This window comes from Phascolarctos cinereus, unplaced genomic scaffold (assembly GCF_003287225.1).
Source record: "Phascolarctos cinereus isolate Bilbo 61053 unplaced genomic scaffold, phaCin_HiC Scaffold_4;HRSCAF=312, whole genome shotgun sequence".
NCBI lineage: Eukaryota > Metazoa > Chordata > Mammalia > Diprotodontia > Phascolarctidae > Phascolarctos > Phascolarctos cinereus.
Window position 1 is genome coordinate 179,468,482 of NW_027555847.1, and position 15,032 is coordinate 179,483,513.

At 37.9% G+C, this 15,032-nt stretch overlaps 1 protein-coding gene across 1 annotated transcript in view; it reads right to left on the reverse strand.

Annotated features, from left to right (window-relative positions):
• The window catches only part of DMRT1 (doublesex and mab-3 related transcription factor 1), a 148,502-nt gene that overhangs the window by 76,745 nt on the left and 56,725 nt on the right, over window positions 1-15,032 (reverse strand). The window contains exon 3 of the mRNA XM_021001756.2: window positions 8,071-8,354. Within this exon, the coding sequence (XP_020857415.1) occupies window positions 8,071-8,354 (284 nt within the window). The remainder of the gene's footprint in view (window positions 1-8,070; window positions 8,355-15,032) is intronic.

Genomic DNA, 15,032 nt, shown 5'->3' on the forward strand with positions numbered 1-15,032 from the left:
TTTCAATACAAAGAGAGTATAAGGAAGGATGATGAAAAAGATACTAAAAAAATGGTTTAGGATTTAGAATCAAGAGGCCAATCTTCGAGAATGAAGGACAAACCACACACACACACACACACACACACACACACACACACACACACACACACGAGTAATAACAGTCTTTCACAAGAACAATATGGACAAAATGCCCTGAATGGCAGTACCATTACGTGGATTCATGGCTGATTAAATGACTGTATCCAAAGAGACTTGATTAATGCATTAATTTTAACTTGGAGGGAAGTCAAGGCATGCTACAAGGCTCTATGCTTGCCACTGTTCAATATTTTTATCAGTACTTCGCATGTTTATCAAAGCTACAGGGAGACACGATGAGGAAGTCTCTCTACTCTCCTGATTTGGACTCTCTAACTTAAGGCCAAAAGATCACTCACTGACAGTTGGAAGAAATCTTAGAGGCCATTTGGAAGAGTCCCCTCATCTTTCAGATGAGACAAGAAGAAACTATGGAGGTGCCCAATATCTCATGGGTAGTAAGTAGCAGAGGTGAGGTTTAAACTCAGGTCCTCTTTTTTAAGCTCAGCACTTTTTACCTCATTTATCCAGGCTGGAAATATAGGCCAAAGCTAACAAGATTAAATTTAATAGGAATAGGTATAAACTAACCAATCCCCCCAAAGGTATCTACCATATGCCAGACACTGTGTAATTTCCCTGAACTTAGCTTTAGAATAAACTGGAGGAGACATAGCCTGAAAAAATTTAAGTGAAAAGATCTTAAGGATTTTGGTTCTTGAAAGTTCAATTAAATCAACCATAAGGCATGGCTAAGAAAAATTCCAATGCCATCTTGGGCTATAATTAAGAGAAATAATGTCAAGAAAAAAATAAGTAATAGTCTTCCTATATTCTGTTGTCATAATCAGAGCTACAAAGAACACAGAATAGATTTGCTTTGGCCTAAGTTAAAAATCTGTTCACAATTTACTACCTGGGTGACCATGGCTATCTCAGGCTATACACTGTAGCAATCATTTAATTCACTGCATACCTATGAGGAAGTCCTTCATTCTATTAAACATCAAAGACTAGCAGAAATCTATACATAGTCATTTAGAGGTTGCATGGTACAGTGGAAAGATCGTTGGATTTGGTGCTGAAGGGTTTGAATCCCATCTCTGTGTTCTTTCTCCTGAGTGACCTTGGGCAAGTGATGTTACCTCTCTTAACCTCAGTTTCCTCATCTGTAAAATTATGGGTGCCTTGGACAAGACAGCCTCTGAAAGCCCATTCTTCTGTTATGTACTGATTTGCAGAACACTGATGGAAATCAGACTACTGAAATCACAGAATTACCCATCGGAATTTTTTGAAGAGCTGCAGATCATTTCATCTAACTACTTCATTTTAGACATGAGGAAACTAAGGCCTAGAGAGGTGGAATTCTTTAAATAAGGCCACGTAACTAATTAATGGCATAGCAAGTAGAAGAACCAAAATCTCCAGATTCCCAGCCATAGGTATGCATATAGACCCAGGCACACAGTGACATCTCAAAAAAAGTTAGTATTTTGTCTTTTTTTTTTTCAGTTTGTATTTCTAAATTTGAGTTTTTAATTTTTTAAAGTTTAGTTAAGTTTTAGCTATTTACTCTGCTAAATAGAAATAAAGTCCCTTAGGACTAAATGTTCAATAAATGTTTGCCTTTATTAAAAAAAAAATGCCCTCGATGTATACCCCAAATAAATGTGCTGTATACAACCACAATTCAAGCCCAGTATGTTTTGCCTTTATGCTATATGTAACATTAGGCATGGCCTAGCCTTACTCCAAAGAATAAGCGGTAAAGGGCAGGAGGAGTAATCTGATAGATTTTTTAAACAGAAAATATATGATTAAGATCAAGGCAGCAATGGATTTAAGTAGAATGAAGTATTCATTGTATTTTTTTTAGAGGTATATTTTGAAATACTGAGTACAGTAATACTTTTGTTAATGAATAGAATGAGTTATAAAAATGCATTTTGGCATGAGTAACTATTATCAGAGGGGAAAAATAATGAAGGATGATGTAGAGGGTTTTATTCCAGTGAATTAACCCCATTTTCCCTTTCTTCTTCTACTTTTCCGGTCGCACTATCTATATTTCTCCTCAATCAGGTCCTGACTGAGTACCTGAAACAGTGTCCACCATCTCCTTCTTCAGCATCCTTTGTCAATGCCCATTGTGGTAGGGATCTAAATTGAGTGCTAACTCCCTCCACACCTAAGCTAATTTAATTAAAAGGAATCTTGCTCAGAGATTTGTTAATCCACAAAACAGTGTATGGCTGGGGAGTAGAGTAAGCTTTACCAAACAAAAATCAGCCGCCACCTCCCCAAATATACACTAGTGATGATCATTTAAAAAAATATTTTTTTAAAAAAAAACTTTGCCAGGGCAAGGGGAGGAGATGGTTATTAATTGAGGGATAGTTATTAATTGCATAAGGAAGCTGTTTTCATATTTGTTCATTGTAATAGATGGGAAGAATGTGTTATAAGATAAAACTTTCCAAAAATCTACTAAACCCTTCTTGACAACTCTATAGGCTCCTAATTGGTCTCCTTGCCTTTAGATTCTTCTTTTTCTAATTCATCATTTATTCATCTTCCCAAATAATCTTCTCTTTCTATTCTCTCTGTACATGTGTGTGCACACATGCATGTGTGTATGTATGTACATACATATATACACAACACATATAGAAATACTTAAATATAAAACATTACAAACATAGATACCGTGCGTGTATAAGTACATTTCACTTGCCTTGCTCAAAAATAATTGGTTGGTTTCCTACTGCCTACAGACACCTTAGCACAGCATTCAAGATCCTCACTGGTTTTTAACTCCATCCTTCCTTCAGCTCTCTTCTTCCCATTCTATGTTCTAGGCCCTCCTGCAGTCATGGCCTTGCACAGGACTATTCTCTATTTCCTGGATTACTCCATTCAAAACCTCTCCCTTCAAGGTCCTGCTCAATTGTGCAAACTTTACCAAACCTTTCTTGTCCCCTTCCCCAAAAGAGACCTGTCACATTTGGTGGGGTGGGGGAGGAGTGGTCTCCCCATCTCATCCAGGCTGCAAGTACAACAGACTCCCAGTCCTGAACCCAGTGCTGACAGGCAGACAAGCTTGACCTGTTCCATCCGGCAGCCAGATCCCCTACCCCCACCCTAGGGGCTCACCATAATTCTTGTTGGACTTAGGATGGACATTCGATCTGCTTTAGCCCTACTGCAACTCAGAACTCCCGAAACCACCACCCTCAGCCTCTCTAGTAGCAGACATGTGTCACCATGCCAGGACCTCCTCAGGTTTCTCACAGCCCTTTGTCTGCATCTCTCCTTTGCACTTATATCATTCTACTTTGTACCATATTCATTTGTGTTCCTATCATATGCCCTTATTAGACTGTAAGATCTCTAAGAACAGGGACTGTGGTGGTGGTTGTTTTTTTGCTGAAATCTCCTATCCTTTGGTGCCTTGCACACAGGTGCTTAAAAAGTGCACTGAATTGAATGGCTGAATCAATACATACTTATTTAGCACCTAATACGCGTGAGAGAAGGGATAAACTGTAGAATCATCATCGCCAAGGATGTCAAGGTAGTTTTATGTCAGGTGCCCCTCATCCAAGGAGCAGTCTCAGATGAATTTGTCTATCTTCAGCCAATAGAGACTTGTGTCCCAATCACAGATTCTCTGTCCTGTTATGCAACAGGAATGACATTTGTGGCACCGGAATCAACTCACAATCAATGGCTATTGTGGTTGTCCAGCAGCTCAGTTTCACTTCTGCATTTAATTGCCTGCAAAAGCTGTTTATTGCCTTATGCCCTCCTCCACCAGCAACATTATCTCTTAAATAAACATGTTGTACTAGGTTGACAAGGGAGAGGCTAATCTCAAGTAAGCAGAAATAAATATGTGAGAGCCTGGTAGGAAAGCCATAGACTTGTCCGATGAAGCAACGCCTCCCCACCTTTTTTCTGATGCTTTGCTACCTCCCCTTTCCTTTGGTATCACCCCATTCCGCCAAATACTTAGGCCCAAACCTCAAGCATGATGATTAGCAATACTATAAACCATAAAAATATCATGGCTACATTTCTTAGAGGATTTTATTAAGCCATTCTTCAGAAAGTCAACCACTGTCCTAGTTATCTTAAATTCTCATTTCAGAGGTGATAACCACATTGTCTACACACAGCTTGCTAGACCCATCAACATTGTAGGATCAGAGAACTGAGGTCTATAGCTCAAAGGGATCTTAGAGGTTATCTCTTCCAATGCCCTCTCATTTTACAAAGGAGGAAACCAAGGCTCAGAGAGCAAAATGAATTGCCCACTATCATTTAAGTAATAAATGGGCAGAGGTGGGATTCAAACCCACCTTCTGACTCCAAATCCAGTATTTTTCTCACTGTACCATGCTACTTCCCAGTGAGTATAATTTGAGTATAATTGGTATATAATAAAATGACAGATTTTCTCGTGGGTACACAGTGAGATTAAACAATTAGTTGTCACAGGGCACATCCTGAGAGAACCAGAAATGGGAATTGTTCACAGAAGCATAGACAAGGCTCCTCCCATTTCTGCAAAACCGTGAGGGAGGGAACCTTGGGAGAAAAAAGAAGAGAAATCTCTGAACGCCTGGATTAAATGACTATCACAGATGATTAATTCAGTGCAATCCTAAAGCTGAGGGAGATCTACAATACTGAGGAGGTGTTACCCTCCAGAGGAGCACCTGGTTGGTTATTTAACCTCCAGCAGAATGTAACGAGGCCCTTTTTTCACACCTCTCTCAGGTTGTTAGAATAAGGTCAATTCACAATGAAAGCAAAGACATTAGTAAAGGTGACATAGTAAATGTCACCTGAGGAATCTGGGGAATTTGTGAGGGGGAAGATTTCTGAGATTCCAGGCTCAGCTACAACTTAACACACACACACACACACACACACACACACACACACACACGCACGCACGCACACACGCACACTCACATGCTTCTTTCATTCTTTATCCTGTGAATCTTTATACCCATAACTACATTGTCTATCTTCTTTTCCCTTTAAAAACCTTAAACAACAATAACAAAGAAAAAGTCTGCTTGTAGTCTGTCATTCCCAGAACTAAAATAAAAAATACACCAAATTAGTGGGGAAAATTCTTCTTAGAATTTTCACGGGACAGTTCTTAACAAGAATTCAAATGTCCTTCTCCCCCACCCCTTCCTTAAAGCTATAAAGTTTCATTAGTGTGTTGGAGGAAAAAAGAACTATAGTTCCCTGAACATAGCAAACATTCAAAAAACCAGAACATAATAAGCAGGGGGGAAAATGATGAATGGATGAATATAGAAATTTCCATCAAAAGAACTAAATTTATTCCATAATCTTATTCCCTTTGGGGGAGGGGAAGGGTGACAATGCCTCAATACTTCAAGCTGTTTTTAACTACACTTTTCATTTTTTAAAACTCTTTAAAGAACCAACATTTTTAGCACATAGGCAAAGCAATGTTTTTAACAGGCTCTGATGATTAAATGACCCTTCAGAAGGTAGACATAACTAACATAGGGAGATGGCATTTTGGGCAACAGAGGCAGAGTATCTGGAAACAATGTCATATGAACTCCCATCCCTTTCAATCACCATCAAATAAATGAAACTAAAATGGAAGAGTTTTTAAAGTGGGGAGAAATCAGGTCAAAGATACCCCAAAGTCCCAAAGGCAAAGCTTTAGAAATATCTCAAAACTTCAAGATCAGCTTAGTTCAGGTTATCTGCGCATGATGTACCTGAAAGGCAGCTCTCCATGCTCTTGTGTATATTTTCTACACAGAAACTTTTCACTGATCTCTACAGAATGTAGAGTGAAACAGTATGTCTAGTATGTGACCACAATAGAATTAGAGTGCAGAAAATCAGCCACCACTCCTTACACAAACACTTCAGCATAGTGAAATTCAAGCACTCTACTCTAAATTTTAAAAAATAACAAAAGTGGGTACAGTGCAACAGTTCTCAATGTGTGATCCAGGGATCCCTGGGAGTCCCTGAGACCCTTTCTGGGGGTCTAAAAGGCCCAGACTACTTTCATAAAGGGCAAAGAGGTTTTAATTTCTAATTTGGTAAATACTGATATGCTATCTATCCACATAAACAAGACCTCTTTTGGGGGTCCTCAATAATTTTTCGGAGTATAAAAGAGTTCGGATACTGAAAAGTTTGAGAACAGGTTGTATAGTGGAAAAAGGACCAACTTTGGAGTTTGGAAGAACTGGGTTTAAATCTTCCTTCTGATGCTTACTGGCTACATAGCATCGCAGACAATTCCCTAATATAAGCAACAGATAAATTCTAAAACTGTTTTGGTAGTAGTTTCTATACTTGAGAGTGCTTCACACCAATGGAATTACATGTATGGATGTCTCACATGGTCCCCATTCCCCAAAGAAAGAAAATAATACACAACCTCGTTTTCAAAAGTAAGTAGTTAAGAAGCAGGTAGGTAGTGCAGTGAATAAAGCTCCAGCCTTGGAGTCTGGAAGACCTAAGTCCAAATCCAGCCTCAGACACTTGACACTTACTAGCTGTATGACCCTTGGCAAGTCACTTAACCCTGACTGCCTCACCGAAAAGCAAAAAAAAAAAAGAAGTAGTTAAGTAAGTTATGATGTCTACTGCACCACTGGGACATACACCATAAAGGTGTGTCTTCTGGAATGGAATCTGTCCCCAAAGTAAAGTGATCTTACCCTGATTCTTTTCTCCTGGCCCTCCATGCAGACCTATATTTCCTCTGTTCATCCTCCCAAGAAAGAAAACTCACAGAATTTATATGGAGTTGTAAGCTAAGAAAAAAAGCCTATGAGTTCATCTGTCGAAGTCAGAGGATCTTAACTTATTTTGTGTCACAGACCTCTGTAGAAGTCTGATAAAGCCAGGACCCCTCTCAAAATAATATTTGTTTCCTACATCAATAAATTTTTAAATGCTAAATTTCAGTTAGAGGTTATTGAAAATAAAGAGGTAATTTTTTCCCCACCCAAGTTCATGGGTACTCTGCAATCTCTCCACAGACACCACATTATGAACTCTTAACCTAGTCCAGTCCCCTCACTTAACAAATGAAAAAACTGTCAGAGATATAAAGTGACTTTCCCTAAGTTACATAACGAATTTAAATGACAAGAGTTCAGCCTGGAACCCAATTCTGTCAGACCCAAAGTTCAACAGTCTCCCTACTCATTACAATGGTCAATGCCATTCAGAGGACTGAAGTCAGCATGTCTGAAGATGCCCAATGAAAGCCCCTTGATCATATGAAAATAAAAGTGAGGATGAACTACTAGCAGGTTACTTCTTGATGAGAGTTTACCAATTACATAGAGATGCAAAACAACTTTAGAAAATGAGAAAAAGTACAAATTTAAAATACAAATTAAGAATGAAGACATTAAGGGGTAAGGAGGAACTCTTAAGCTTTTTGTGTGTCAGATACCACCCCCACTTTGGCAGCCTAATGAAGCCCATGAACCTCTTCCCCAGATACCATTTTAAGATGTATTAAATAAAATACATGGGATTACAAAGAAAACCAGTTATATTAAAAATAATTATAAAAAATTGAGTTCATAGAGTCCACCTTATGAAATTTTGCATTAAGATAACTGTTTCATTTGTTTTAGTGAGGTTTTTTTTTAAACTGGAAGCACCTTGCCCCTTTTCTGTGATTTTCTCTTGATTCTCTCATCCTCCATAATTAAATTGCAAAACTGAAAAAATAAGAAATCTTTTACACTTGCTCTGTAATTGGTCTGTGTATGACAGAGAGAGAGAGAGAGAGAGAGAGAGAGAGAGAGAGAGAGAGAGAGAAGAGAGGAGAGAGAGAGAGAGAGAGAGAGAGAGAGAGATTGATTTGCCTCTCTATATGTCGGTGTGGAAGGGGGCAAGAAGGTGGGAGTGTACAATATGCTCATTTTCACCCTCTAGGTGATACGGTACCTGCCACTGGTTTCCTGATTGGCCAGACACATAAGTTGCTGGTAGGCTCCGCAGGCTGTTTTTCACTGGGGATCCCCCAAGTGCGCTCCCCATTTCCCCAGAAGAGGAATCAGCGGCCAAGGCCATCGAATACTGAGGGTAGTTGTACAGATTGTTGTAGTATGGGAAGAGAGAGGGCTGGTAAAAACTGCCATAATAGGTGGAATCTGAGACCAGGTCAGATGTGTTCTCCAGGTGCCCTCTGCTGGTGACCGAAGGGATGTCTTGAATGACCATCCGACCCTCTGCAGAAAAAGAAAGAAAATAAACGTTAGTTTTTAAAATGTCTAGGCTCATCAAGAATGTTCCCCCTAAACTCTCAGCATGCAATTTCCTCTTTTTTTCACTCTCTAGTTTTGCTCTTCTGATAATCATACAGAAATTAAGTACGCTTAAGGAAGTGACTTGAAAAATGGCAGCCCAATGATTTCTTTAATTGGTAATATAAAAGGTACTCAAAAGCATTCTCAATTTCATACAGCCTGACAGGTTTGACTTCATAGACCAATATTTCTCAGCTTGGCTTTAGGAGAACCCAAGAGAGTTTAGTTAACCCGGAGTGAAATCCTTGAGACATAATTAATTTTAATGAAAACATAAATATTATGTGCAATACTGTTAGGATGAAGTTGAAGTGATTTTTAAAAAAAAGAGAAAAGCAAACAAGAAACAATAAGATACTACAGTTCTAAAATAGGTGCAAATCGGTATGCTGAACTCTTAAAATCAAGATAAACATTTGAAGCCAACATTATGTGCTTAACTTCCTGTCCCAGCTGATACTGTATCCTTCAGAAGCCTGGACATCAGCCTGAAGTTCTACAAAAGGATGGCAACTATCATCAAATGAATAAACTAAAGAGGCCACAAATAGGCCAGTCTGTCAACTTTCTTCGTCTTGTAGTTTTAAGGGATATATGTAACCAATCAATAGGTTTTTTAATATTCTCTCTGAATTCGGATTCACCAACCCCACATAACGTCCCTGCAAACACATTACTAAACCCTTTCTAAATTTCATTTTCCTTTACTTTTTTTCCTTTCTCCAGTTAATGAGGCAAGAAATTACAATTTCTTTATCTGGATCCTCCTGCTCCCAGCTCCCCTGTGTATGAGAGCTGTACATTTCATTTTCTCCCCTTGTGGGAATATAAGGAGTTTCAGAGCCTCTCCTAGGCAAAGTCTATATCTACTTTCTCCAGACTCACCCAGTGGATTTCTTTCTTCTTCTGACAACTAACTGCATATACGCCTTCTGTTGCCCATTTTTCATTCTTATAGGGAATACACTACATTAAAACTTCATTGGTCTTTGAGAGCCGTAATCATCCACTTACATACTAACCAAGTTATCAGGTAAAGAATAACATTAGAATGTGAGAGGCAAAGAACCTTACTCAGTTCACATTTCTCCTCAGTTTTACTCTACCAATGCAGAGTCACACAGCTCGGACTCAGTTTACCAATAGAAAAAATAGCAGTAACTCTTAAGGACAAAGAAGCAACACCTACAAATTTCTCAACAAGCAATAAACAAAAGGCTACATAAACTCAAAGAAATTACTTTTTGGCAGCATCTGAATGAACAACACCATCACTTTTCTATTACCTATTTTCTGAATTTCCTATTTCCCAACCCCTCCAAAATTGCTTCTTATTATTATTAGGTAAAATAATAATAGTTGACACACACCACGTTTATGATTTTCAAAGACACAGCTTTATACATATCATATGATTTGATCTTTTTAACACTCCTGAGAGGTACATACTATTATATTGCCATTTTCCAGATGAGGAGACGAAAGCTCAGAGATTTTGTCCTGCCCACTGTCACACTGCTAGAAAGTGTCAGAGATGGGAACTGAACTCGGGTTCCTGCCATGTTTAAGTCCAGTAATCTTTTCTCTACAGAAGCACTGTTAGCCATCAAGCCCTACTTTGTTCCATGATTTAAATGAACAATAGAATGATTCTTGACAAAATCAGAAATCCAACTTGTTTTATACCTCTGGGGCAGATGAACATACCTAAAACATATGGTACTTTAAAAATTCAAAAAATTAACTGCTAAGACTCCTAGTCCCTGTGTAAAGGTGGCTGCTTCATGTTATCTTTATTGCAAAGGATCAAATATCCATGGAAACATGCCACGCTTCGACTGTGAAGTGAAAATAAGGAGGTACTCCTGAATCCATCCTGTATCAGCAAGTCTAAATGTTACCAAGGCCACTCCTGACATTTTTTCCATTGTAACTCTCCTGAGATTAGCAAATAGTATCAGCCAAATTAGTTCTACTATGTAAATAACTAGAGTTACTTTGGTATCTAAATCATTCCATTGCCTTATTCACATATCATCTATACATTATATGCAATAAGAAACTCTGCATACACTCACAGTTTAATTCAGTCTCTTACCTTCTTTTGTCCTCAAATCCCTCTGCATAAAAAGTGTAATCAAGTCCTAATTATTCTCATAATGGAGGGAAAGCCCAGTTGTAAATACTCCAAAAGGGCAGGTAACACATATAAACATACATAAGTATATATCTGTATGTGTATTTTTTTATTGTTTAGTCATCTTTCAATAGTGTCCAACTCTTCATGACCCCATTTGGAATTGTCTTGGCAAAGATGGTTTACCATTTTCTTCTCCGGCTCATTTTACAGATGGGAAAACTAAGGCAAACAGGCTTAGGGGACTTGCCCAGAGTCACACAGCTAGTGTCTGAGGCCAGATTTGAACTCAGGAAGATGAGTCTTCATGACTCCAGGCCCAGCACTTTATCCACTGTGCCACCTAGCTGCCCAATATATATTTTTTTACAATATACATACGTGTGCATGTGTGTATGTATGTATGTATATATGTACAAAACCTTGAAATGTTTTATTATATAAAGATTTCCTTTGTTCATTCACTGGAAAAGCATTCACTCAGTGTCTGATATGTGCAATATGTTCTACCTAGGTGTTATGAAGTATAGTATATGTTATCCTCCCTGACTTCCTGACTTCCAGGAGTTCATAAGCTAGTTGTGGGAAATGAGACACGTATACAGAAAACTATCAGAGAGGGCAATATATAGGAGCCATAAATGATCAGGGAAAAAGGACCACAGGACCTCAGAGAGCAACTATGGTGGCCATGAAGGTTTCATGGGGCAAATAATATGGATTTTATTTAAACGGTATTGCATATGGATAGGACTTTTAGCAGGCAAAAAGGGGGAAAGGCATTATAGGCATGGGAGAAAAGTTAATTCATACCTCAGCTTAGAAAGTAAGTTTAGCAGTCCATGAAACATAAATAAATGCATTTTAAGGAAACCTTAATGAAATGCACTATAGGATAAATTATCTTTATTATACAGATAATTGTTATTTTTTCTCAATTTAGTAAACATATCACCAAATCTGACCATTCAAAGGGAGAAAAAATATTAGTTTTAACAAAAATACACCTCATATATACAGTTTTCTCTGCTTAGAAAGTTCCTTTTTTCAAGAGCATTTACAAGAAGTTAGGTCCATAGTCACTGTGGGAAAAGCAATAAAATATGGAAAAAACAAGGCATGCTCAGGTGGCAATGAAGAGAAAAATATAGCTGAAATTCAGGGGGGCAGCCAGGTGGCACAGTGGATAGAGTACTGGCCCTGGAGTCAAGAGGACCTGAGTTCAAATCCAGCCTCAGACACTTGACACTTACTAACTGTGTGACCCTGGGGAAGTCACTTAACCCCACTGCCTAGCCCCCTCGCAAAAAAAACAAGAAATGAAACTGAGGGAGAATTAAAAAAGAGAGAATGCAATCAAATTGTGGAAGGTTTTGAATGCCAAGTGGAGTTTGAACATTATCCTAGAATCCACTGACAGATTCTAAGGACAAGGATGACATGGTCCAGGGGTGTTGCAGAGTAGTTAATCTGAGGGTATTGGGTAGGAAGGAAATACTGGATTCTAAAAGACTAGGTAAGATTCTATTGAAATAGGCCAGAAATGTGGTTAAAAACAAAACAACAAACAAACAAAAATCCCTATACACTAAAGTGGTGGCAAGAGGAACGGAAAGGGACAGATGTGAGCCAGTTGTGTACCTGAGGTTCTAAGAATTCACTTTAAAGGAAAATAATCACATCACACCGTTAATGCCTTGAGGAAAAGCAGTGAAGTCGTCCAGCTTCCTTCACCCTTTTCAACCCTTCTCGCTGCTCAGTCGTTTCAGACTCTCCATGATACCATTTTGGGGTTCTCTTGGCAAAGATACTGGAGGGGTTGGCCATTTCCTTCTCCAGTTCATTTCACAGATAGGAAACTGAGGCCAACAGGGTTAAGTGACTTGCCCAGGGTCATAAGTGTCTAACACTGGATTTGAACTAGAGTTTGGGTCTTCCTGATTCTAAGGCCAGCCTTGGAATCTACATCACCTAGCTGCCCTTCTCAACCCTCCAGTGGAACCATTCCCTGAAACCCACTGCATGCCAGGAATACCTGATTCTCTTAAAATGAAGCAAAAGCAGCAGTCTAGACAGAAATGCATTCTCTTGGTTTCCTTTAACAGTCTGCAAAATAATTAAATAGCAAGGTTTATTTAATCAAACCACAATTCATTTCATCAGAGAAGGTGCTATCCAAAAGACAGATGCCTGTAAATCTAAAAATTAAGCATAAGAGTATGGTAGACGCTAAATGGCAGTAAGATTTCAGCACAGAGTCAATAATCCAACCTTCCAAAAAGGGGACACAAGTTTAAAAAGCACAAGTACACTTTTTCCATATACAAATAGCCACTTCTTTTGAAAAGGGCTATTCCTATTCACAAAACAGCCCACACTTCCATTACAGAAGTCAACATTCAATTCTAAAAACTTCATATGTAACTCTACCAGTTTGTATCATCTTTTGCTTTACCTTCTCCTAATCACAGAAACTGCAGACCTATGAACCCCAATCTGGCACATGAAAGGAAACACATTTTAAGTCTTTTAAATTACACAATCTTAGTGTATGAGTCTAAAAAGGCATATTAAAAAGGCAACTACCTTAACTATCTTAAACTACCTTGAAACACCTAAGAAATCTTTATCCTGGTTCCCATTTCATAATGTTCTAGGATCCAAGTCAGCAACATAACTCCACATTAACAAAACAAAAAATCCTAAGAGTACCAATCTTGGTCCTTAGAAAACATGATGGCTTTCTGAGATCAATCATCACTTTTTAAAAAAAATTTTTTTTACTTTACTGTTATACAAAATGAGAAAAGAAAAACAACTGCCATGGACACAACAGATCATAAGAGAGGATTCAATATGAAACAAATTTCCATTTCAAGAAAACCTATATAATAAATACTACCCATTGTTTCCAAAGCTGCCCAGCTTTCCTTTGCTTCCTTGTTGGTTTTCTTTTGTTACCTGCCGTGGAATTTTTACTTTATTTTTCCCCTCCCACCCTAAAGAAGGTTACTATTAAGCATGGATATATATAGATATCTATAAAAAACACATGTACACTCCTATACTTATTCTGTGCAAAACCATACTATCTTATTTCCTCCTACCCTTTGTTTCTCTGAAGGTAGACAGCATCTTCCTTCATAAGTCCAAATCTTTCCATGTTTTTCTAAATCAACCAGCTAGCTCATCATTTCCTCTACAACAGCAATATTCCTTTCTGGATTCAAAGAACATTTTTCTTCATAGGATCTTCAAGGTTAATTTGGGTATTTATAATAAGTCAGAATGACTTGGTTGATCAAAGTTGTTTTTAAAACAACTCTGTTGTTAGCATACACAATGTTTTCTTGGTTCTGCTGCTCATTTCCCTCTTTATTATTCCATGCTTTTCTAAAATCACTGAGCTCATCATTTCTTATCACTTATATCACTTTCAGAACTAGTGTGCAATAGGCATTTTAGTACTTGCATTTGGGGAAATAAAGCTAAATACATTAAATATTCTCATTGCTGTTACTGAACCAATTTGTATAAAAGGAAGGACCAAAACAACTAATAATGGCAATAAGCCAAAACTAGAAAAATAGGAAGCAGTGGGTGGGGTATTATAGAAATCCTATTATTCTACAGGCCACAGAACTCAGAAAGTAGCATAATCCTCTCCTATCCTTCCTCAGAATTATGTGCAAGGCAGTAGCAGTTACAGACTTTAATAGTTGATAACCTAACAATAGTACCAAAAATTTGCTCAGTAAACTTTTTAGGTTTTTCATAGCACTCATAGTACCTGCTACTTTTTTTTTTGTACTAATATATATAGGGTGAAATATGATTCACTCACTCATGAAAGATCAATATCTACACATGAGAAATACCATTATTGATCTTTCAGTGTTGTATGCTGGTCTTCAGGTCTATGGCATATTAATAGTAGTTAACCAGTAATTCATTTTAAGGTATATGGTTGGTTGGTTTTTTTTTTCTCCCTACAGAAAAGATTCTAGGAGTAGCTACACCTTGAGAGACCTATCAAATCTGTCTGTTGATTTCCTTAAAATCAGACCTCTAGCCTCATCTACCAAATGACACAATTAAGCAATCTCCTAAAAGGTGTACCTAAAAATAAGGTTATTTTACAAAAGAAATCCCCAAGACCTGTCTGCCCCGTTTCCCTCTCTCTCTTTCACTCCCTCTTAGCTGCCCAAAAGTAAACAACAGGCATGAAAACTAATTGCTGAACTTTCAGTGGTTAACAAAGTACTAGAAACATAGGAGGTACCCACTGATTGGGCTAAAATGGCTGTGGTGCATGAACATAATGAAATAACATTCTATGTTCTACAGAGAACAATATGAAAGTTCAGGAGAAGCACACAAAGATTTACAAGAATTTATATAGAAGAAAGTAAAAATTAGGAAAATAATATACATAGTGACTGCAACAACGTAAGCAAAAAGAA